Consider the following 26,375-nt stretch of genomic DNA (forward strand, 5'->3'; position numbering starts at 1 on the left):
TAATAACCAGGGAACATCTTTGAAATGAAATCCCTTTCCTTGTTTTGTTTATCCTTCCTGACTTTCAGTGATATCTTCATCTGGGTTCTTACTGGGCCGAAACTAATGTGGCATCTTCTGTTTACTATCTCATCTGTGCTTCTTGACTGAGGGTAGTGGAATCCATCTGTGAATTTCTGCTTCAGAACCAGCAGGGGGAGCTCACTTACACAGGAATCTAAACCCATCTATAAGGGTAAAGCAACCCAACTTTCTTCAGTAAGAATGGTCCTTCTGCACTGTGAATAAATTATCACAGGAAAAGCGGTAGATAATGGTGCTGAGATAAGGAGACCTTGAGAATATAAGATCCTTACAGACCACGCAGCCTCAATGGCAAAGCTACTGCCCGTAGCAGGTGCATGCTCTGTCTGTACCTGTTTTTCAAGGCTTGGCTTGCTAAGCTGTACAGTTTGAGGTCCAGCGAGTCTGGTCCCTGGAGTAGCTATCACAATGCTGGTGAGCTGGGCCATGGGGAACGTTTTGGCTATGGTTGCAGTCTGCCCATTGACGACACGGACGGGGTGGATGGAATTCTGGGAGGTAGGGAGGGTTGTGGGGGTGAACTTGGTCAGCATGACGGGCCTCTGGATAAGCTGAGGAGCTGCAAGCATGGGAGGAGGTGCTGGGGCAATAGGAATGTTATTCTGGGCCACAGGCTTGGGTCGAACCTATGAAGAAAGAAAACAATTATCATATTACTTAAAGGTAATTCTCAAGTCCTATTTAAGTCTTAGACATTGTCAGATCTTCTATACTATATATGTGAAGTGGTATTCAGTACAAATACTTATTAATATTCATTTTGGTATTATTAATTCTATAGCTCTCAGGATAAATAATCTTATAAAAGATGCATCAGCTCTTAAGACGATCCAAATGCTACCCTAGAATGCAGTTATTCTTATTCCAAACCTTAGCTCCCTGTCCTATACCATGCTGCCTCTTCAGGCTGAGGTCAAATGCCTAATCCAGGGACTGGTCCCACCCAGAACTTGTGCCCAACATGGCAATAATGCTGCCAATGGCCTTAATACGTATTCTGAATATCTTCCTATCCACAGCTTCAGTTCACCCCCATTTCTGGTCCTCTAACTCTTCATTTTTGGCCACTCCTTCTCTAAATCTCCTTTGTAGATTCCTCTACCTCTGCCCAATCCAAAATGTAAGTATTTCTCAGGATTTTGCCCTAGAATCCCTTTTCTTTCCAATGTCCTCACTCCTCTTGGGAGCTCTCACCCATCCTATGGCTTCAATTACCATCCAGTACTAAAGACTTCCATGCTTATATCTCAGGACCGATATTTCCTGAACTTCAGAATCATACATTCCACTGCCTGTTAGACATATCTACTTGGAAATTTCACAAGAAGTTCAAAATCAGCATGTCTGAAACTCATCAACTTCTTCCTCCAACCCTTTCTTCTTCCTACAATCATCATCTCAGTAAATGGCCTTTTCTTACTAAATAAACTCCAGAATCATTCCTAATGCTTCCTACTCTACCTCTTCTTCCTAAATCCTTCTCAAATATGTCTGCTTTCTATCCTCATTGCCACTACTCTAGCTTGTGTCTGGCTTACTGAAACAGTGGCAGAAAACTGTGATTAAACACATGGGGTCAGCCTTGCCTGTGTTCAAATCCTGGTTCTACCACTTAGTTGTGTAACCTCAGATAACATACCTGATCTCTTGAAGCCAGTATTTTTCAAACTTTCTAAACTGTGAACCTGTGGGCAAAATCCTTTATCCTATGCATAAGGGTCTGACCTTCAGTTAACTCTCCAGATGTATACCCCTGGAAACCTAGTAAGAGCAAGAATGTCAACTATGTTAGCAGGCAACACTGCCTATGGTAAAAATGACCCCTTATTGCTAAATCAAATCTCAGTGGGGAGAATTAAAAATATTTGATGAGACACCATGCTTTGGACTTCCTAAAGTGGGGTGACTCATAACTGGGCACGTCCACTGCAGGGACCTTAAAAGCCATGCCTATGCAGTTGTTAAAAGATCTATTGGGCTCCTGTGAGGCATAAGGCTTCTGTGCGAGGGTGGCTCTCCCACTTTCCTGATAAAGATCTCATTTCCCTGTACCTGAGCTATCCCTGGACAGCTGTAGACACTGCCATATGGACACTATAGGGTCTCCCACTGAAGAAAAATGTCTGATGCTGTCTTGCTGTCAAGCTCTAGTTTCTGTCCTATATCATTCCAAGCAGGCTGGTGTCAAGTGTGGCCCTTAACAGTCTTGTGAGTCTGAATATTTAGCTGCACCTAAGACAACCTTGCAGTGGTTGCTGCAGACACATAACAGGGAATACAATTCACACCGTAACCAGTACTCACATACAGATATGTATCTATTCCTCTATAACTTCATGAGACAATACTTACGTGTTATGTACTCTAGTATTTCCTATTCTATTTTGCTTATTTTGTTTAAGAACTCTGCTTACAATCCACTAAATTAATTTCACAGCCTACTAATGGGTCATGACCCATCATTTGAAAAACACAGACTAAACCTTAGATTCCTCATCTAAAAAAGAGCAGTATCTGCTTTCACAGGGTTGTTGTGAGGATTAAAATAGATAACCCTCATAAAGTACCTAGTGCACTGTTACTGCTGACAACATCCTAACTGTCCTTCCTGCCAGTCCTGACAATCTCCTAACTATTCTCCATGCAGTGGTTAAGAGGGAATTTTCTAAAACAAAAATCTGATCACGTCCAATACTTGTTTGAAAATAATTTAATGGATCTCCACTGTTCCTAGGAAAAGGGTCCAATTCCTATGTATCCTACAAGGTTCCAAAGGCTCTGGCCCAATGGGCTTCTCCAGCCTCAGCTCTTACTCCTGTGCTCAGCCACATGAAATCACCTTTGGTTCTTAAGCTTACATGCATCTCTCCACCCTGGACTTGCATATATGTTCTGCCCTCTGCCTGGGACTTTTTTTTTCTTCCTCCAAAATTCTCTCAGGTTAACTTCACTGGGATTTTGGGTCTAAGACTGAATGTCAATCTTTCAAGGAAACTTTCTGTAATAACTTTTAAGAATGAGTTGGGTGTCCTTCCCATGTGTTCTCAGACCACAAGGTACTTCCCATAATGGACATGATAATTGCCTGTACATGTGTCTGAAGCTCTAGGAGGCAAAGAACTCTCCTGAAAACTGCATAACCTTCTGATAGCTAAGGTACTAAAGATTTATCTGATGAACAATCAAAATACTCTTGTATCATGTTAGCACTGTCCATTCCATCTCCAGAGGCAATTCAAAAATCACCTTTGGTCCCAAACTTCTTTTCCCTTCTCTATTTGCCTGAAAGCTGGGGCCTCAGATAGGAAATCCCAACCTTTCTACCAGGCAAGTCAACTCCCCTCAAGGTCCAGACTGGGGCAATCCTGACATTCTGCCATGAGAATGGTGAGTTCAGCCCAAATGATGGAAGAATACACTCAGGAGAATATGGGCAGGCAGAGTTGCTTGAGCCTAGGTAGAAAGTTCCCTGTGCAGTTTCCTAGTGTAAATCTTAATCAACAAGGCTTTGGGTTTAAGTATGATGCTCAATGCCATCACTTTCCAGAGCAGAACTGAGTACCTTTCAATGGTTAGTTTGGCTATTTTTCCTTCCTTACTCTCTTTGGCATATAGTGGGGGGAAAAAAGTGATAACTGCATTCCTTCCTCACTGGCAGGCAGTTTTGGCTAAATTCGTCCAGTAAGTTAACATTATAAGGTTTAAAATGGTGTTATCTTAATTATTTTATATTTAGGAAATTTTCCTTTTTCTTACTTCTTTGGTCACTGCTAAGAAACCCAGATGATAAAACAAGCTTCTTCATAGTACAGAGATCAGCAGCTAGAATATTTAGCTAAATGGGATCTGACAGATGAGCTGACAAGTGCATCACAGGCTGCTCAGAAAGGGCCCACGAGGATTTCTGTCCCACCTGACCCATCACTGGGCTTGTCATTCATTTACTCACCTGTGGAAGAAAGTTCGGACGTGGAGTGAGTCTAGGAGGGGGGATAAACTGTGGTACTTTGATGGGCTGAGGAGGTGTTGCCTGAACCTGCTAAAAAATGAGAAAGATAACTAAATCAGAGAGGACAATAATTATTCAGTATCAAAGCTAGGCATTCTTAAAGTATTTTCCAGTATCATTATTCTCTGGATCAGACAATATTTTCTATAAGCTTTCATTGTAGAATTAATCATCTGAATGAATACTACCTACGAAACTGTTTTACTCTCCCACTTGCATGCCTTACCCCATGTGAACCAACCACATTTCGGTTTCCTTATTCACCTAATGTAGAACACAGCAGGCTCAGCAATCTTAGACAACTTCCTTTGACACTCATGAACTCCTGCACTCAGGCATTTTAAAAGTCAAGACTGGATTCAACGTAAAAATCAAACTTGCTGCCTAGAACAAATGGGCTATTTCCTAATACAGGAGCTTTATCTAACAGTGAATGGCTTTGTTCCTAGAGAGAACTTCCTAACTCTCAGTGTCTGGCGGAGTTGTCTGGTTACTTCTCTAAAGATTCCTGGGTAAGTAGTAAGCTTCATTTTAATGCTCTCTAGTTTCACTCACCACTAGTCATTATTTAAAAGCTACCAAGAGCTCTTAGCTTCCATTTTAGGAGCGTATGTTTAAACCACAATTTGGATATATTATCCCCAAGCTTCTGAGAACATCAGCTTCTAGATGGTTTTACCCTAGAAATCTCAAGAATGATTTTTGTTCAAGTACTTCTTCCTTCTGGGATCTTTTTTCTGATAGACCTTAGACATGAACACTGTTAATTTGTGAGTTTCTAGAATATTTTTAAAGTGTCCCAACTAACTCCAGTACTTCCTGGGTGCAATTTCAAGGAACAGCAAACTAAAAGAATTCAGCAGAGTGTTTTCCCCAAATTAGTAATATAGCACCAGAGAGCTTAAGCACTCAAGTTTCACAGGAATGACTGTGGATAAGATGGGGGAGAGATATGTGAAAACAGTGTGAATGCCTCTGTGAAGGACATTTCCCCCTCAAGTCAAGTCATACTTTGACCTCAGATAATGCCTGAAAGAGTTTTGGTCCTTGGTGTCAGGACACCTCTATAGTTACTTGAATAGACAGTAGGAATGCCATGTTCCCTTGTCAGCCCCAAAGGAGAATTTGGTATAGTATGAGAGTGATGGAGACTAGAAAATCCAGCAGAAGCATAAAATGGATATACTCTACAAATGCATATCCTGAACCCTCTCATGTGAGCACACATGAGTAGCAGCTGCTGGCTTACCAGAGTGACTGTGTTTTTTGCCACAATTTGGACAGCCTCTGCCCCAGGCCCAGTGACCTTACTAGACGTCTGGAGGTTGACTGGTGTGTTCTGCACATCAGTGCTGAGCACAGCCTTCTGACTGTTGATGGCGGTCACCATAGCAATGGTAGGTCTCTGGCCCACAACAGAGGCAGGCATGGTCGCAGTTGCTGCTTTCAAGACGAGAGGTAGTGTCTTTGTGGTAATCATAGAAGCTGTAGTTACAGTCTTCTAGGAGACACGGAGAACAGGTATTAGGACACTGAAGTGTGATCCCACTAAACAATATGCTCATCTCCAGAATGAAACAAAGCAATAATTCTCATAATCAGTCAAGTTTCTTGGTATAACAACATTTCTTTTGTGTACACAGAGCACAGTTCCTATTACAGGGAAAGGCAATCTATAGTTTGCCAGAGTTCTCAAATTTAGCTTCAAGTTCTAGTAATAACTACAGGCTAATATGGGCACAGGGTTTTTAACAAGGAAAGGGGTGGACTTACAGATACAGAATATGAGTGTACCTGTTTCTTCTGGTTTTTCTAATCCTTTGCTTTCTCTCAATTAATTTAAACTTTGTAGAAGTTGCAAATCAATGAGGTACAAACCATCTCTATCCTTAATTGCTACAACCTCATCAATATGAAGAAAGCTACCATATAATTCTGGTTATCGGCCTGCTGTGACACAAAAGCTGGGATAAAAGGACAGTGTCTTTTAATTTTTTTGAGTGTCATCCTGGAGAGGAGGAAGGGAAACTCATGTGAGAATTAGTATAATTTTTGCCTCAAAGACAGTAAATCCCAAACTCTGCATAGGAAAACCTATTAACCAACTAGTATAGTAAATACTGGCTCTTGATACCAAAGGGATATGAGTCACTACTTACAATCTTTTCTCTGGAGAACTGCTGCAGAAGTGATCAAAGACGCAGTAAGATGTGACAAGGTAGAAACAAAAACACCTGGGTTTCAAAAAGTCTTACAGATCAGAGTCTAAACTGAGGGGAGAGGACTAGACTGATGCTCCAGAAGTGCTGCTATGGCTGTGAAGCTGTATTTTTCTAGGCTTTATGTTAATTAAAGGAGTCAGTTACAAAACAAGAGAATATAAACAACCTCGTTACATGACACACACATCTATCCAGTGCCACTAGTCACTCAAGACAGAGACATTTCAGGAACATGAAAACTGATCTGGTCTAACCCGTTGGTTCTGATTTTGATATTATTCTACCTTTTTCTTCTTACTCTACACTTGCACTCTCCAATTTGATAGCTACTGGCCACATGCTGGTATTTAAATTTAATTAAAACAAAATAAAAAAGAAAACATCAGTTCCTCAATTACACTAGCCACATTTCAAGCATTCAACAGCCACATGTGGCTAGTGGCTACCAAACTGGACAGTGAGGAAATTTCCAATGCTGCAGAAAGTTCTACTGGACAGCACTTCCCTCCACCACGGAAAGGGACCCCACTCTCCCTAAAACAGATCTGGACAGATTGCTTTGTGAATGTCTAGTTCAGCATCTATGCAAGACCTCGTATATTAAGTTGTTTGCTTCTAGGTAATTTTTCCGCCTTAAACACATACACACATGTATGTATTATCTAATCTTTTAACATCTTTTTTTTTCTTCTAACCAAAAAAATGTAATAATCCGGCCTCATCTATCCCACAGCCTAATCAGCAATCCACCGATGCCTGTAATTAAAAGCACCCAAATCTGTTTCCTCTCCTCTAAGTCAACAAAACAGGAGTTTATTCTCCTTGCCACTGTGCCCTCAAATGTGAAATGGGAGTAAAAGGGGAACACTGATAATTGTTTATTTTAGGAGGTAGCAGGTTGTCAACTGCCTATCAGTGATGAAAACCAAATGAAAGCTAAATGTTATTTATCATCAGAAACATTACAGAAGTATTGCAGCAAGGACTGACTTTACATTACCAGCCATTTTTAATAAGTGTTTTTAACCCAGTGTGATATTAGCTCTATCTTTCAATTTAAAACATTTAAATACAAAAAACTTTTGAAGTGGTGAGCAAGTCCCATCAGGTGGCGTTCAATGCTGGTGCCACTATGGGTTATGGAAGAAAAGCTCTAATCAGCAGAATTCACTAATATGGATTTTAGAAACAGTTGTGCATGTTGTTACTGTTTTAAAAGAGGTCAATATACTTTTGTTTGAAACATCCTTGGTTCAGGTAAGTCATTATCGATATTTTGAATAATCCTAAAGTGATTATTCTTAAAAAGTGAGTAAAATCTCAAACTCACCTGAATTCTATACTTACCATTAACTTCAACACTAAAAAAACACTGAAACCTAACAAGTTTGTTCACATCTTAGGTTAGCATTTTTATTCTACTTTATAATATTGAGTTGTAGCTAATTTCACTACATGTATCCTAGCATCTACATAACTCTGTACATACAAGCACAAGACTTGGTACAATATGCACAAATGAAAAGTTTTTGAAGAATACATTTGTTAATCTTTCACTGACACCAGGTATTGACACAGGTTTTGCTTAGATCTTCAGTCTTAGTCTGGTCCTTATTCTATGTATTAGGAAACATAAACCAAACTCTTGAGTTTTGAGTTTAGATGACAAAAAAGAATCTAGAATTTTGATATCCAAGCCTAATGAAAACCTCTGAATTGTTCTGGCAGGAGGAAGAGAAGACACAGAGAGCAAAGGTGTCCGACAATAAAGAAAATTGTTTTTAAGGAAGCTGTGATTAGTCCTTGGCTGACTGATGCTGTGCAAGTATGATCACCTTCAAGAGATGACAGCAGTTTCCCCAATTTCTTGAAGGGGTTCTTTCATTTTGACAAAACCCAAAACCCAAATTGCATGAAATTAATGCAGAAAACACCTGGCAAGAAGCAGTAAGAGTAAAATCCTTTTATTTACTTTTTTGCTAAGTTATTATTGTTTTTTTTTTAACCTGCAAAGCATGAAGTATTGATTTTAAAAAGATTGACTCCCATCAATGTACAAATCAGAACTTAGAGGGATTGTCACTATGGGCCCTGATTAACTTCCACATCTATTTTAAACTACTCATTTAATTTTGAATGGAAGGTAAGTGTTGTACAATCAAACAACTGCCAGTAGAACCCCCCTCTTTTTACTATAAGGGTTTATTTTGTTTGGTTTTAATAACTGCATGCTCCTTTACATTTGCATTACATCATTAAAAATGACAGGGTTGTGAATATAAGTTGAAGAGTATACCTGTATTCAACTGTTCTTTCGTTTTTTTCTGTAGATTGGAAAAATTTCAAAATATACATACAAGACTGGGTTGGAGTTAGCTAAGTAAAGGGATCTGGTCCCCGACTCCTCCATGCCTTGGTACATGCTAATCACTTGATACGGAATAAAAAACTTTCTCTTCCTAGCATCTCCTCCCTGCCCACACAGATTGCTAATTAATAGTCAATCCTTTCTGGACTTAAGATATTTAATATATGTCATATATTAAAATTCCCACTCATCCTTCACTTCATGACCCTTTAATGACTCCCTGTAACTGCCAAGACCCCCAAAAGCTCTGCCACACATCAGAGAGCTTCCACAAGCTAGCCTTTCCCTTCCTTTCTGGCTTTATCTCCCTCTCCATCATTTCCTGGAATCCATGCTCCAGCCACATCAGCCTCCTTGCTACTTCCAGGGCATGCATTTACTTTTTTGGTCTATACTTCTGTTCACCTTGTTCTCTACACCTTGATGCTCCTCACCCTCTGCTCTGTCACTGAAATCTCATTTATCTGTCAAGGCCCTGGTCAGAAGCCACCTCCTTTATGAAGCACACTGACCCCTCTAGTCAATATTACCATCCTCTGGTATTTCACAGCTCCTAGGTGGTACTTCCATTTATTCTTCTTTGTTAGCTGTTTATATCTTCCTCTCTTTCTCTAAATTTTTTTGAATTCTTGAAGACAGAAACCCTGTCTTATTTGTGAATTTATCCTCTACATTGCTTAGCACAGTGCTTGCATATAGTAGAGAATCAATGAATATTTACATAATGAATGAAAATAAGTATCATTGTATACCAGATTCTAGGCAGGGATCATTACTACCGCTTTGTATACTAGAAGCCAGCACACAGAGAGCACCCAATAAACACTTACTGGCAGTTTACTATAAAAACAAACCCCAAAACCTAGCGATCTTTTGGCTTTTAACACTAAACAAAACAAAATAACATAAAACACACTTAGCTAAATCAATTAAGCGTATGAGGTGGGCTCTCAGATGGAGAGATGCCACGTTAACACTGTTCTGGGGACAGCCCTAGGCCCTTCCTGTTACCACTCCAAAGCAGCACAGAACTCAGATTACCAGAGAGAAGAGAACAGCTATTGTACGTGTTACATGAGTATTTTCTCTGATTTGTGTGCTGTGGAATGGCACTAGAACAGGAAGTTTCCATGGGTTAAAAGAGAAAACTCCCACATACCAGGAAACAATGAATTATATACCACACTCCTTCTACACAAACACTTTTTGATCAAACTGTACTTTGGGAAGAGGACAACCAATCCAACTCCATTTAAAACTCCAACAAAAGTAAACTGATAGGCAATCTTTTAGAAGAAATATAAATTCTGGTCAGAGGGCTCTTAAAGTCAGTTTGGATGCCTAATTTTCAATTAATCTTGGAGATTAGGATAAAAATGATGTAGGCTACTCTAGTTACCTGATTTACAACAGAGATTCCTCATTTTCCTTCTCTGGTGTTTTATATAATGTTGAGATTTGATTTCTTTTCTTTTCTATTTTTCATTTGGTATTGTGTGGCAGTATAGAAGACCAGCAAAAGGAGAGCTTTTCTCAGTCAGAATATGGGGGTTAAAATCTTGGCTCTACCATATACTACAAATATGATTTTAGGTAATTGCTTAATTTCTCTGTGCCTTACTTTTCTTTTCTAACAAACAGAGATAATAACAATAATAACAACAACACTGTCCTTACTAGGGTTGGGGTGCGAGCTGCGTACATTACACATGTAAAGCACTTAGGAGGGTGCCAGTACATAGTAACCTCTATAAATGTCAACGACTTAGTAATCTTCAGTATTTTTATAAGTAATGTATTTTTCATTTGCAAAATATTGTATCTGAACCAGCCCAGTGTCCATAAACAGTGAATGATCAAGTAAACTAAAATCTTTTCCTCTACATATAAAACTATAGTGAAGATGGTGTTGGTGGGTGAGAGGTATCCATGCTTAGGTTTTAGAAGATCCCAAAGTTTTTGAAACGATGTGCAAAAATGAGTGTATTAGGTATAAATGTGTATTTTTCTGGGGAGGAAATTCATGGCTTTCAACAGTCCTAAAGGGGTCTGTGACCTCCAAGAATCGAGAACCACTGCTCAAGCGTCCCATTTTAAAAGGTTTGGTCCACATTACATATAAGTGTTTGGAGATCGAGCATGAATACTTAACTGAATGTCATCCCCAAATATGTCCTTTTTGTGTACCTTGACTACTTCGATACCTTCACATCATTTGCTTGTGAAAATATCCCTTTCAGTGAAATCATATGCACAGCTACACCAATTAGAATGTTATTAGAGGGGGAGGATATTAGAGGGGCAGAGCATGTGCTTAGCACGTACAAGGTCCTGGGTTCAATCCCCAGTACCTCTGTTAAAGAATAAATAAATAAACCTAATTACCACCCCCCCACACACACAAAAAAACAATGTTCTTAAGCTTCCATGCCTTAGTGCTACTTGTGACCTGTAGCTTCCATTTCCTTCAGAACAGAAACGCATTCTCCTAAGAGGTGAATGTGGATTTGGAAATGAGTATTTTGTTTCTGTGAACAATGGAAACATACAACTTTCTAAATGCCTCTTTCTACCTGGTTCCAAGGGCACTGATCCTGGAATATCTCTATACTTAATTGCTAAGAATTCCAGAAAAACAATTCCTGAAGAAGTCAAGTCACACAGATTTTTTAGAACAAGTGCAAATAAATACTTTCAGAAATTCAAAGTAACACTTTAGTTCTGTTCTAACACAGAGAAGTGATTTTCCTTTGTCATTGATTACCTTTCCCCCTTCTTTGGCCAAGTGGGAAATCATTTAACTTTTACTCCTTAATAATGTTATTTCCTTCTGCCAATGAATTTCAAGTGATTCTTATCCCAGTTGTACTATAAAAAAGTAACCAAAGTAACTTTTGTTTAGTGCTAGTTGAGCTTAATACAGTCTGAAACAAGACCCAGTTGTCCGTGACCAATAACAAATCAGCCTATAGCATGAAGCTTGCAGCGCTCCACCCACACGTGTACCTGTGAAGCAGTCAGGTTGGGAGAGGATGCAGCTGACTGGGCGTGGTGGTGGTGGTACTGCTGCTGCTGCTGTAGCTGCTGTAGTGGTTGCTGCTGTGCTGTTTGTAGTTTGTTTTCAGATTGTGGCAATGGCTGTATTTGGAACTTGTCTGGTTGTTCTTGCTTTACTATCAGGTTCTTCCGTAGCTGTTCAACTACTCTTTTCTACCAAATGAGGATAAAAAAGAATAAAATCTATCAGAATATCGTTCTATCAGCTATATAGAAATATGCAGCAATTATATGCCTCTGACATCTTTTCTTAACCTAAAACCCGTTACATCTAAAATTTACAGATTCAACAACTGAGGAGAAACCCATGGCATAAGAAACATTTTATACATAAAGGGTAACTGAGGCACACAGATGAGAAGAAATGCTAATGGAGGTCACACAGCAGAGCTAAGATTCCTTGGCTATTATCAGCTTAGTGTGCTAGGCTGGAAGGGCAGTATAGCGTAGCAGTAAAGACATGACTTTGGAGACATACTGCCTCAATTCAAATTTCAGTTTTGCTACTTACCACCTATATGATGTTGGTCAAATCGCTTAACCTATCTATGCCTCAATTTCCTGTTCTGTAAAATGAGGTGATTAACAACGTCCTTAGGATTCCTACAGATTGGCAGGTACTTTTTTTTTTTTTTTGCATCTGATAACATAGATACCAGTCATTTTTATTAGTTATTAACTAATTATTACTTTTTTAATCAAACAAATATCATGTATCTATCCCAGTTTCAAACATTAAACAGGCTTTTAAACAAAGAAACCTTATTCCCAGCACTATACAATATATACAATAGACCTTCTAAATTACTGAAGCATGTAACTCATGAGCAGACTGCTTTGCTGCGACAGGATTTGTGGAAACACATACATTTGTTTAGGCTGAGTAGAGTTTTAGTTACATGGGATGAAAATTTAAAATTAAGGTTTTTTTGAATTTTCTAGACCTTGTTCAAATTTAAAAAAACTGTGTATTTGGATAAACCTTCATTACTACAATAATATATTTCAACAGAATGTAAGCTCCACGTGGGCGAAGGACTTATTTTGTTCACAACTAAACTCTGCATCTAGAAGGATGCAGCTAAGTTACTGTCCTGGTTCTCCTCACATGATGTGTAAAGTGATGGACCAAAGACTGGGTAGTGGCTCAGAGAAAATAACCATCTGGGGCCAGACCTGGGTTCTGACTCTCCTGCTCTAATGTCGGGAAGAAAGTACAGGCAGCACTCCTCTCCTCCACTGTCAAGCGAGCTCATCAGCTGAGGTTTGTTATTTCTGGCAAAAATAGACTGCTATTCTCTAATACAGAACAGCATTAAATAGAGAAGAAGTGAATGAAGATCTTTAAATAAAGGGTTAAGTGAAATCGTAAGGGCCAGGTTGATTTTCACATTCTTGCTTATGAGTTTAATCAACCTCACTACACATATTCTCTAAAGAATTCAAACTTGAAGGTTACTTGCTTAACATATTTGAACATTAAGATATTTACAAAATGGATTTTTAAAACCTTTAAGTCAATACAATATGTATTCTTGGGAAAATTTTTAGTATTTTTTTAGGCAATGAAAACAGCATATAAAGGCCAATTTTGGGGGGAAAAGTCTGCTATACTTTATACTTTTCTAGCACTTTGTCTTTGAGTAGTTAAATATTAAAAAGAAAAGATGCACAGTCCAAAGTCTTCCAGAAACCATCTGCAGAATACTAAAAATGCAAATTAATAAAAATATCAAATTCTTATAAAAATAACTTTCAAATCCTATTTCTCAAGTACAAAATGCAGAGTAATTGAATGGATACAGTTTAGGAGAAGGGGAAGTAACAGCAGTGGCGCTATGGATAATTCTGAGTGTCACTTGCAGATTTTATTGCTTAGTGACTGCCAGAACATTTCGACATTTACAATTAAAGACATATTTAGAGTTGCTTTCTGTCTCCCTCCCCAACACATTAATCAGCATTAATCAAACATATTAACAAACTAGCTAAAGTGTAGCATCAGCAGCTAGAGAAAGGGACCAAGAATTTTTACCAAAAACACAAAAACAAATCATCCCAGCTTAAATCAGGGGGAGGAGAGAAATCAGGAGTAAATAATACAACACAAATGTGATATCTGCCAAAAAATAAACTCTGAACAAAAACAGCACAGGAAACTAGATAATTACTGTACCAGGCACAAAAGGAAAGGGTGTTTTTCTCCTCTACAGCCATCCTTAGGAGATACAGGGTGCTCTCCTACCTACTGCCTAACCGGGTTAAACTAGAAGCAAGAGACAAAGCTGGGAACCCACTCCCAGTGCTATGTACAACAGAAGGCAACAGTAGGGGAAAGAACAAGAAAGGGATGCAGGCTAGAGTACTCTGCAGCCATATGGCTAGAGCAAGGTGACGACCAATCAGAACCAGAATCAGGAAAGTGGGAGTCAGTGAGTCACGTTGCATTCACAACTGTTCCTCCCCCAGGGCCTGAAACAAAGCGGGGGGTGTCAAAACCCTTGCAAACTTACATTAGTCCTTGAGAAAAGGCGGAAAAAAGGAGAGAGCGAGCTGTGCAGACTGGACATGGGTCAGATCATATGAGCTGAATAATGTCTTATTTGAAAGAAGGTGCTGGCATCTTTCAGAGAGCCGCTCAAAAATGCATTGCCCCGGCAATCCTTGCTGTGTTCACCAGAAGATTAGAAGAATACTAAGTGTGTAGTTGTCCGTGTCTGTGAAATTTTTTTAAAACATCAACGTTCAGAGGAAGCACTGATGCCTTCTGTCAATTAAACATCTATTCACTGCATTTTGAAAATCAATGATCTAAAGTTCGGGGAGCTCTGCAGTGGAGGTGCTCCTTAGGTGAAAAGAGGCTGTGCACACTCTTAAGGGTCGGCGAATAAAGGAGAGCTGCCGTGAGCAGCAGTTGGCTTTCCTAGGTTCCACAGTCCAGCCTGTCCTAGTTCAGTCTTGCAGCTCTGGCAACTACAACAGTCACATGAACTCCAGCAGGACCTCCATCTGGGCCAGTACCAATTCTGGGTAGCAGTGGGAGAACACAGCTATAATGTTGCATAAATCTTAGCTGCGTGGTATCAAGCTAGGGTCTTAGGTAGCCTCTCATCTCCACATGGAGTGAGCCTATACTTTTACCACTATGTGTTTTAAACAAAGAAATCATGACTTCTACTGGTCACTAATGAAGGTTATACTCACATGAACAATTTGATATTTTCAATGTTATTCACATATAAAGGAGCCCTTTAAACATAACTGATTATCTTGGAACATTATCCTGAAGCTTTGAGAAAAAGGCTAAGTCTCACAAACTGGCCATTCATCACTCACTAACAGGTTAATAAGAGCTAAAAAAAAAAGTGGGGGTGGGGGTGGAATGAAAGAAATGAAAAAGGAAAAGTTGGAAAAAATGAAGGGAGGGAGAAAAAGTTAAAAATTTATCATCTTATTATGTATCTCCTTAATACATTTTCAATAAACAATAAATCAATGTGCCAGGCATCCAGGATGGCCAGCAACACCCCCTTCAATCCATCTGTCAAGAACTGCTCCATAAACCCAGCATGTGATTTCAAGCCTCCGACTCCTCTGACATTCACATCACTAGGTTTCAGCAGGGCTTGTTCAGGCAGAAGGGTTCACAGGGCTTCTGACACTTGAAGTCACAGTTTCTGAGACAGGTAGTCACCATGATCAATATTGTGACATTCAGCGATACTATAAACATGTTCACACGACAGCAAGACAAATCACAAAGAAAAACAGAGAAGTTTATAGGTCCAATTCAGCAGAAAATTGGGTTAATTTTTCTGCTATCTAAGTCAATCATTCCAAGTGCCATGGCCTTGGTCAATACAGAAGGGAGATGCAGAGATGGAAGGATAGGCCCCACTCCTTCAATAGAGCCACCAGTTTATTTCCATCAAATTTTCACACTAATTTTAGAGAGCTTCTCTCAAAACAAACTCCAGGCATAAGGCCCTACTCTCCACAGTTGGATGCTAGTGCCTCAAGTCTCTGTTTTTCTACACAGTCACTCAACTTTTTCTACTCAGCATGATCTGTTTTTGTATCAATTATGAGAGGGCTGCATCTACTCAGACATCTTCTTACACACTATTGCCTTAAAAATTCATCCTTTTTTCCTCCATGATCAAACACACAATCTGAAATATAATATTCCCCCTTCATACCAGTAACTGAGACTTGTAACCTTTCACAAATCCAGAAAGTCAAGAGCAAATCTTACCTATCTTCCTATCTAAAATGCAGTGAAAAATCTTTCCAGGTCTTCAGACTCATCAATTGCTCAAATGAAACCAGGGAATACTAAATTTTTTGTGTGCAGAAAAACTAACAAGGAGGAATTTGTATTTATTAATGAAGTTAGAATTTACTCAAAGAGAGGGGGGAAAAAAACGTTTCTACTGTCCAACTGAAAGTCAACCAACTGCATTTATAAGTAACACCGACATTCATCAACCCTGAAGATGCAGGGAAGAGAAAGGATGACAGTCTTCAGAATGCTACCACGTAATTATCCTCTAAGGAACAGGGTATGTTACTGGCATCACTTTAACGACAAGATTACAATCCAGAGTAAAAGGTATTTGCTGCTTAAAGGCAACAGAAAATTAAGTGAAGATTCCACCATTTCATGAACAAAAACAGAGGAAAAAAGAGCAATAAAATCAAAATAAGCTCCTTCTTGATACAGTAAGTGAAACTCAATGGAAGGGTATATACTGAAGTTATTAGAGGAAATGTTCAGTGAAACACAGGACAGAATTCTGACAGGGGAGGAGGAATACTGGTGTCAGCATCTACAAAAATCTACTTAGCTAAAAATAATTAATTTCATTTATTTTATAAGGCACTAGAAAGTTTTCCCCCATACTCTCAAATATTCAATTTCAGGTTTAGAATTAGACAAATAGCTTCTAACCCTTTAAAACCTTTCTAAGAAGGAATATATTCTTGGAAAACACCACCTGTTTTCCATCTACAACCTCATCTTACACAGTGAACTGTATATGTTGTCTAATAAAGAGGATTTGTTGGGTTTTGGAGGGTTGGAAACAGACATATTTTATAGTTCTGCAAGGTGTCATGGAATTTGTACAGTACCATTTAGATGAATTAAGGAACAGTAGCAGTTGGAATTATCAATCTTTTTTTTTTTTTTCTTTTTTTGGTAAAGTTCAAAATTCTCTACATGGATGCTTAACAGATGGTGAATGTATATGTCATGATACTGATTAGACTTTGGCTTTTTTAATTAGAAAATATTCTTTGGGGTTTACTCGTCCTTCAAAACACACACACACACACACACACACACACACACACACACACACACACGCTGGTATTTACCATCAACAGGTTTTACATCCCATTCTCCACAGGAGATTAGACCTTTTATTCATATCAATGGGATGTTTATCCCATTTCTATTGGGGATTAGACCCTTTATTTGATAGCCTGATTGAAATGCAGTTTATTTTTTTCTTATTTAGTTCATTCACACTCTAATAGGTAAAATAGGTAAACTCAACCCCACCTTTCCCCAACTGCTTATACATAACTATAAAAGACTGCTAAGAGTGCTATAGTCAAACTTTGTCTAAATCTAGGAACCCTTCTAAGAACTTGGGGACTGCCTTTAATTCCATAAAAAGAAAGAGTGTAGATATTGTACTCAAGAGAGATGCGGTCCCTGGAGAACTGCAGTGCTTCAATATGTAACATACCCAGAGGCTAGGGCAAAATGGTACCAACACAGAGATAGACTAAGAAAGAGCACTGCATGCTGGGAATGGTAGTTACATATTTCTCTATAATAAAAGACAACGGAAGCCAAAAGCAGAACCCAGTTAGCTTGCATTTAAGTTCTCTTTGTTTCTTTGAAGTACTAAGCTACACTGTCCTGCTTGCTTCAGAAAAATGTTAAGGATCAAATAAATTAATTGTGGGGAGTGCTTAGGAAACTGTCAAAGGCAATATGAAAATCAGAGATGATAACCAGTGAATAATACAATTTCTCTAGTGCAGATTTTTAACTCAGAGCAACAGCTAATCAAATGTGACTTTTATTTCCAATGTCAATTATTTTTCAATTGCTTTATTTTTAACATCTAGTCAAACATTTCTACATTTGTTCAAACTATGTTATTTTTTCTACTGAGTCACTCAAAAAAGTACAGGATTAAGAAAAAGAACGCTACCTGTTGCTTTTTTTTTTTTTTAAATCTCAGAAATCAAATACATCAATGACTATTTCCCTGTGTAGAAATCTAGGAATGGCCCTGATTTCTTCTATACGTCTATTGGCGGTTCAGGGCCACATTCTGAATGCATAAAACCGATGTCCAACTTAAATGTAACCTGACCCAGCAAAGACCCTAGATACAGTAATGCGAACAGCAAGAAAAAAACGTAAGAATCATTTATGATCTGCACAATTTAGCTGCTTGCTAATATAAAAAAGTGCCTGAACCATTGTGTTTATATCACAATGAGATATGACACAGAGGCTATTAATTTCTAAGTTAAGCTCCAGTTCAGGAAAATGCATGGCCCTCTGTAACTATCTGTTACAGACCTGCACATGCCACCAGCTTGTCCTTCATCATTCTATGGCTCTACTCCACAACTTAAAAGGCAGCCTTGCCTGGTAATGTCAGAGTTGTCCCATATGCTATAGAAATTCTCACTGCTCTGCCCTGAAGCTGCTATGGCTTTCCTCACAAATGAAATATGATTGGAAATGGCTGCACATTAGCTGTCCCTGACAAGTTGGATATGAAAATACAATTTAAGCACAGTAATGATCCTAAAATGGGGGGAGGAAAGAAGAACAAAACCAAAAACCTCTATTATTTTACCGAATACTGCTCAGATAAAAGAGATTGTTTTGCCTACTCTAAGCCCTGGGTACAATTTGAGATAATGTAGAATGCTCTCTTATCACAGAAACATAAGACAGAATCAGATTCTGGAAGAGGTAAATATAATAGATTATTTAACCAAATTCTACGCAGAATATATGTACTAAGTTGTGGATCAAAGATTTCCAAAGTGGAGGATATCTTTTAATAAGCCTCAATTCTGCAGTTGTTTCTTAAAAGAGAAAAAGACAGAAAACAGTATTAGAACAAGATACTGTGTCACGCAGGATACACCAGGTAGAAAATATTTTGATGAAATGTAATATTTTCCTTACATTTAGACAAAAATAAATCTTGTAAATCACTAAACACTAGTATTTTGAGTTGGTAAGTATTTTAACAAAACTACATACTGAACAACACTCTTGATGTAAAAAACGACAATTTTTATCATCTATCAATAATAGCATAAGCACATAGATTAAAAGATTCCAAAGCTACTGAATAAGTATCTCTTAATTTCAAAAAGTATTCACTATTTCAGTAGTCTAATTTATCACCAAGTATTTGTTACAATCATTTAAAGAAAAAAATGAAGTGTTATAAATTTACTTTCTGACGTGACTACACATAAAACATCACAGAGGAAGTAAATCCATCACCAACACAGGCTGCCAAGATGAGGGATAGTTAACTTTAAGGGATTGGATCTTCCAAGACACATCAAAGGATGATTTGCTCTGTTCTCTCTGTATCTAGTCTTGAGTTTTCTGCATCAGAAACAGAAGAAATCTGAACTCATCTTTCAGAATTTCAGAGTAGGTTTGATTTTTTTGTTTGTTTTAAATTGTCAGTACTAGAAATTTTATTAAAGAGAGATTCAGCAATCCAGAAAAAACCCATAATAATCTCTTAATGAATAATGAATTTTTCAGACTATGAAAACCACTAAATCCAATCCACAAATCTCTATATGAATATTTAAAGTCTTCACACAGACAGACACACACTCTCTCTCTAACTTTTAAAGATGGAGTGGCCACAGTGAAAACGATCTGCTATTTTTAATCTTCTTTTAGCATACTTCTTAGTACTGAAAGTGTAACTCACGCTTTCACTATACTGTTCTCCAGTTTCCACATCTAACGGAATTACTGAGGTGCAGGGTCGAAAAAGAAGAGGACATTGTACTGAACATAAGATATATCCCCTGTTTTTTTTTTAATAGACTCAATTTTTTAAAAGCAATTTTAAGTTTATAGTAAAACTGAGTACAGAGAATTTCGCTGCTCCCCAACCCACAGCCTCCTATCAATAGTCCCATCAGAATGGTACATTTGTTAAAACTGATGAACCTATACTGACACACCATTATCACCCAAAATTCATAGTTTACACTAGGGTTCTCTCTTCATGTTGTATTGTAATATGCTATAGGTTCTGACAAAAGTATAATGATATGTATCCATGACTGTACCACGTGGAATAGTTTCATTGCCTAAAAATCCTCTGCGCTCTGTCTGTCTCTCCCTCCCACAATCCCTGGTATCCACTGATCATTTTACTGTCTTTATAATTTTGCCTTTCTCATAATGTCATATGTGGTTGGAATCATACACTAGGCAGCCTTTTCAGACCGGCTTCTTTCACTTTGTAATACACATTAGTTCTTTCTTGTCTTTTCATGGCTTGATAGTTCATTCCTCTTACCCCTGAATAATATACCACAGTCTAAATATATCACAGTAGTCTCTTGGTTTTTTTGTTGTTAGTATAGTTTTTATTTTTGGTTTATGATTTAATTTTGTTCAAGTTCTTATGTTTCGTAAATAAAATCATGAACTTTACACTGTACATAAAACTGTAAGCTGTATTTAAAAATCTTTGTCCTGCTTTAAGCTGCTTTTACTGAATCTGAAAATTCCTATTTTTCTTCAACTCTGAGAGTTTTTATTCTACTTTCTCCTTATTATCATCTCATCTACTCTCTCTTTTCCCTCCTTTTGTAACTTCTATTAGATAGATATTGGACCTTAAGGATCTCACCTCCATGGCTTTCAACCGTTCTCACAAACTTTCCATCTCCTTGTAGTAGTCTCTTGATTTTTACATACAGTCTAATGTGGCAGCTGGTGAATTGTTCTATAGTGATTACAATAAAAACAACAGCATTAATATCACGTAGGTATTACCTGCCAGGTTGGATGGACACTGGGGCTCTGAGCATCTAAGTGATTTGACCTAGGTCCCAAGTTAGGGGCAAGGTCAGACTTGATGGTTCTAGTTCCTGATCTCTAATTTCTTCTCTCTCTCCTCCCCTCATTATTTCACCTGCTGGTAAGGACTTGAAGCCCTCACATCTATATATTATATAATATAACAAGTCACAAAAACACCTAGTTAAAAAAACTTTTAAAAAATATGTATTCCCCCCCCCAACCCTTAATTCTGCTTTTAGGAAAAATAAGTAGAGAGGCAGTATAGTGCAGCAGAAATAATACAAAAGGTCAAGAATCTGAGTTCTGGTCCCATATCTGTCACTAGGCTAGGTTTGTGACCTTGGGTAAGTTATTTACCTGATCCTGCCCTCAGCTTCTTTCTCCACTCAGTCTTCAATATTCTCCACTGTTTAAAATGGCAAGAATACAATCTCCTGATGTTTAGTTTCCACAGCACACTGAAAACTAATAATGCTCACTATGAGGATCTTAACATACTACAAAGAAGCTAAATCATTAAAGAATAGTGTCATTCGGGGATTAAAAATTCACATGAACAGGGTCAGACAGGTAACACAAGTGAACGAAGCAGGTCAGCTATGAGATAACAGGGAGTGATGGGGCCTAACTCATGAAGAGGGAATGCCCTGTATAAAGGCACTAATGTAAAAATTGCTTTTAACACTGTTAAAATATCTTTGCTGCTTAGATTAAGCCCATGGGCTACCAGTTTTCAACTTCTAGACAGTAATTACATTCACTGAACTGTATTTACTAGGAGAGGAATCATTCATTACTTTACTTAGGAAAATTTTCAACAATAAGAGGTGAGTCAAAAAGGATTTCAGATAACCTGAAAATTCAAATGGCTTTTGTTAAAATCTTAGCATCATTAAAGGGTTGGGTGTGACTTTGGTGGGAAGAAGCAAAGACATAAAAGCGGGTTATCTATGGGAACTGAGAAGAATATGGTGAGATAAAATATCTTAAGACAGAAGAGAGACAACAATACACAAAATATAAAAGAATAAAAAAATTAGTAATAATGATCCATAATTGTGCCAATTTTATCCAAATAGCTTTAAGTACCTTACAGCCAATTTAACCTCCTCTCCATCATGTAACACTGATGTAACAATGAACTGGAATCAGTTTCTCTACCACTGAGTTGTAGCCCTCTCTAGGGCAGAAGGAAGCAGCTGTTTAAACGGCCACATTGTAGGGGTCAGAAAAACGAAAACTACCTTGCTGAAGCTGTCCAGAGAATTACAGTAAGCAAAATGTAATCATCAGACTTGGAATCCAATCAGAACACTGGGAACATCTTCTTCACCTAACTGGTTCTCATTTCTGAGTACTCAGATTTTTCAAAATCATTTTATTTACATGATTAAAGAAAAAGGAATTTATGTTATGAGCATATGGACTACCTAGTAATTTTTCAAGAATCCTACTTTCTCAGTGAACCCTAAATGAAAAATGATGGAACCATTTTCCACAAATATTTCCCTAATGGTGTGATTTTTTTTAACTTAAGTAATCATATGCTTACACAGCACTTTACATTTGTAAATTTTTACACTCTTCTATCAAATAAGATTCTCAAAACCATGTGGGGGTGGATTAGGGCAACTGTCATTGATTCAGACAGGTAAACTGAAGTGACTGATACATACCAACCAAAAGTGACACAGTTATCTAATAGTAAAAAGGGCACCAGAATGTGGAATTCCTGTCCTCGGGAAAACTAGGGTGAATGAAGCTGTGTTCACTGAACAAAAAGCTGGAGCCTGGAGTACCTGAGCCAGTACTTCTGGGGCTGACAGGAGGTTGGGTGATATCCAAGTGGACTGACTAAATGTGAAGTATACTGGTGTGGGGAGCTGGGCCAAGGGGGAAGATGTCCTTTGCTGGACATCAGTCTCTAGACACAGTAAACTGCCAGGAAACAAAGACAGGCTGTCAAAAGCCAAGGAAGAAGAATAACCTGTACAATCAACCAAAAGGGCCAAGCAGGAGGGAGCCGGAGGATGCGATCACGGTGGAAAATGGGACAGCCAGAGGCAAGGCATGGACAGCTCAAGAGATGGGTCTGGAGCAAATCACACCGAAAGTGACCATTTCAAGGCCAAATTTCCTATAAGCTCTGAGCACTACAAGGGCTGGGAATTTTCTTAAAGGGACTGGGCAGTGCTGGATAACTTGTTTCAAAATGCCAGAGAGACAGGCTGGCGCCAACCCAACAAGAATGACATACTTCCTCATCTATGGAGTATGATGGACAATTTTAAGATTCTGTTGCTAACCTTCCACCTCAAGCCAAAAACTTCATTTCTGGAACAACAACTTTAATTTAATAAATGTAATGCATGCTGGCAACAATTAGATTGGTAAAATACCACATTCCAGTGGGTCTTTAAGGGAGTAAATCACAGCAAACTTAACATACCAGCCACTAATATAAAGCTGGATTTAAAATTTTTATTCACGAACAGATTTATCTTACTGCCATAAAAACTATATAGCTATTTTGCTTTTAAAATAGAGCATGATGATCAAAACCTATATGCAAAGGGGCTGGGAAAATAACAATATAATTATAAACCACACAGAGAGGTTTTAAAATCAGCTTCCCTGCTTTCAGAGCCACTACTAGAAATCCTGGCTGCCCCACCCCCACCCACCACACAAGACCAGGGCTCAGTCAATAAGACTGCTGTTCAAGTGACACAGCCATCACTTCTGCTTAGTCTCCACAGGCCTAATGTATGTGTTGCTGAATTGACTTATCTCAGTAGGCAGCACGACAGCCTCGCCAAGAGTGGTTATGTTTTAGACTTGGTAAGAACAAGATGTCAGGGGTTTCGTTGTTGTTGCATCATTCTGCAACACCTTATTCCAACTCTGTGCTGAGCTGGCAAAAGCACTCAATCAACCCAGCTCCACAATCCAGCTCCGCTTACCCTTCAGATGGTTCCAGTAGCAGGACGAATTTGCGACATTCACTGGCAACACGATATACTAGTACCGCAGATTTGTCTAGTCATCACACCCTTAGAATGTCTCCTTGGTCCTTGTCTGTCCTTGTAGCTCCCAGTTGCAATTTTCCTTACTAAGTATTTCTTGCAATATTTTCAACCAAAGGGCCTAAGGATCTAACTCTATCTTGAGTGTGTAATAATCCCTGCTATATGTAGATCCTGGGAGAAAGACCTGTCAGGTGGTACTTGGGCTTTGGGCTTCCTACAGTCTACTCTGCTTAGATGCTGAGAATGAGAAGAGACGGTTGTTTCCATCCCCCTTAAAAGAACCCAGCTGATTTAAGGATGGATTAAGCAAGGGTATTTGTCGTCTGATGGATATAGTGGAATGGACCTACTCGTGTGCAGGCTGTCAGCCTTGCCACTAATCAGAGGGGAGAAAGCATCTTTAGGAAAAGAAAATTGAACAAATTGAGTGGAAAAGAAGAAGTGACATGAAAATACAATGTTTAACAAGCAGCTTTTCTTGGTGGTTGAAGGTGCTCCTTTCCTAACTGAGACTCCTTGTAACAGGAAGGAATCATTCCTACACAGGGGTGCATACCTATACTTCACGGGGTATTTGTTTGTATGACAGTTATACTGTCATAATTTTAGATGGTTAAACCTCTGCTCTAGGGTTTATAAAAGATCAGAGCACTTGTCACTCTTGGTGCAGGTAGAGTGAGATAGAGTGGTTGAGCAGTTCATTTTTCTTTATAATTACACTCCATTAACCTTCCACATGAGAGCTCCCCTGTGCTTTCATACCAGCAGCACCAACTGGCAGCATTTGATAAGGCTCTACAGAGTCTGCAAGACCAGCACATGCAACAAAAGGAGCACTTTAATACTGCAGACTTAAGCAGAAGCTGAATGCAGTTCTGCAGCTCCTCTCCTTATTGGCACACATATTCAGCTCAATTATACATGTGTTGACAAAAACAAACCGACAACGTAAAGCTTGGAAACCGGCAAACAGATGATGGGAGCTTATTTAAACCAAAATGATTCCAAATCTTCTCATCATCTTTACAGTATTAAAATCCCTAATTTATTACTATTTTTCTAACCTTTGATAATGTGGCATCCTATAAAAAATGTATTCAATATACTAAAGCTTATTCCAGGTTGATCCATATTATAATTAGATCACATTGGTGTCTACAAGCTGCATGTTGTGAAGGTAATTTACTCACTTAAGTACTTCTCCTTCTGTATCTCTCAGTAACTCATTAAAAAATTGGTTAAGAACTAGCACTAAGTCCATCTCTATCCTTCTCGACAGTGGCCACGCCACATAAGTGATTTCCCTTTTAAGAGAGACAGACAGAGACCTATCCCATTAATAATGCATTCTGCTATCTTTAATGCAGTGCCCAAAACACTACTTTCCATATGCACAAAGGTAGATTAGTGTCTTCGCTATCCTGAGCAAAGGCTAGGCATTACATGCTTGAGTAGATAAAATGGAAGCCAGCTTGAGAAGTAGGTGCTGGCACAATTCATCTTGAACAGGATCCCAATTACTGGCGAAACAAACGGTAGCCAAATTAAACCTCTGTCCTAGCCAATGGCATCCACAGCCCTGACAACATCTCAGAATAAGTTTTCCACCATGGTAGTTTGTGTTTCTGGATACATCCCCAAGCACAGCGATCTAAGGAAAGTTAACGGGTATCCTGATATTACTAGTCCGTACTAACTCATGTTCTTTGGCAAATGAATGCACTGAGGACGTTGGTCTATGGTTAAGTGTAATGTGACAATCAGAAAATTAAAGTACAGGAACTCAGTGGTACAGCATTTTCTACATCAAATGTTGTATTTAAAATACTTTTCTTGAGATAAAAAACTATAGCAAAACCTTACTTTCAAAAATTAATGAGATGCTTAGTACTTCTGAAAGTATTTGGCAGAGAAATGATTGTTTGCACTTATATTTTGAAGATGGATGATTAGATCTGGGAATTCTACTACACTCTTCTTTTTTTCTATGCTTTACATATGAAACTGAAGGATTTTTCCATTAATATTTCTCTTTTGCTTAATATCATTACAAACTTACATTACTACATGTCTGTAAGACACTTACCACCACGATATCCTTTTAAAAAACACTTTTCTTAACCCAAATATCAGATTTGTGCCTGCAACTAAGTAGTTCATAATTCTTTACAACTCAGTATCAAAGACATAATTTTAAGATTTTCTTGCTGCATGTTACATGCAGAAGCCTTCAGTATAATGATGTTGAATGACCATATGCCAAGAGATAAAGCCAGCCCATGCCTATAGGAAGCAGTTCCTGAAAATGTTAGGTTTTCAATATCCAGATCAAGTGACAGTCAGATTTCTCTTCTGCCTAATAATGCATATTTTTCATTTCCTAATGAGTAAAATTTCTTTTACTAAGTACTTGTTTTTCAGTTTTAAGAGTGACAGACAAATTAAAATTCCACTCTCTACAACCATGTTAAGACTCAGGCAAAAGCCAATCTAC

At 38.4% G+C, this 26,375-nt stretch overlaps 1 protein-coding gene across 9 annotated transcripts in view; it reads right to left on the reverse strand.

Moving 5' to 3' along the window:
* The window catches only part of PHF21A (PHD finger protein 21A), a 171,455-nt gene that overhangs the window by 35,856 nt on the left and 109,224 nt on the right, over window positions 1–26,375 (reverse strand). For all 9 annotated transcript variants that reach the window (XM_032488531.1, XM_032488533.1, XM_032488530.1 and 6 more), the window contains 4 exons: window positions 11,690–11,893; window positions 5,343–5,594; window positions 4,034–4,123; window positions 417–710 (listed from right to left, as the gene is read on the reverse strand). In XM_032488531.1, the coding sequence (XP_032344422.1) occupies window positions 417–710; window positions 4,034–4,123; window positions 5,343–5,594; window positions 11,690–11,893 (840 nt within the window). The remainder of the gene's footprint in view (window positions 1–416; window positions 711–4,033; window positions 4,124–5,342; window positions 5,595–11,689; window positions 11,894–26,375) is intronic.

This window comes from Camelus ferus, chromosome 10 (assembly GCF_009834535.1).
Source record: "Camelus ferus isolate YT-003-E chromosome 10, BCGSAC_Cfer_1.0, whole genome shotgun sequence".
NCBI lineage: Eukaryota > Metazoa > Chordata > Mammalia > Artiodactyla > Camelidae > Camelus > Camelus ferus.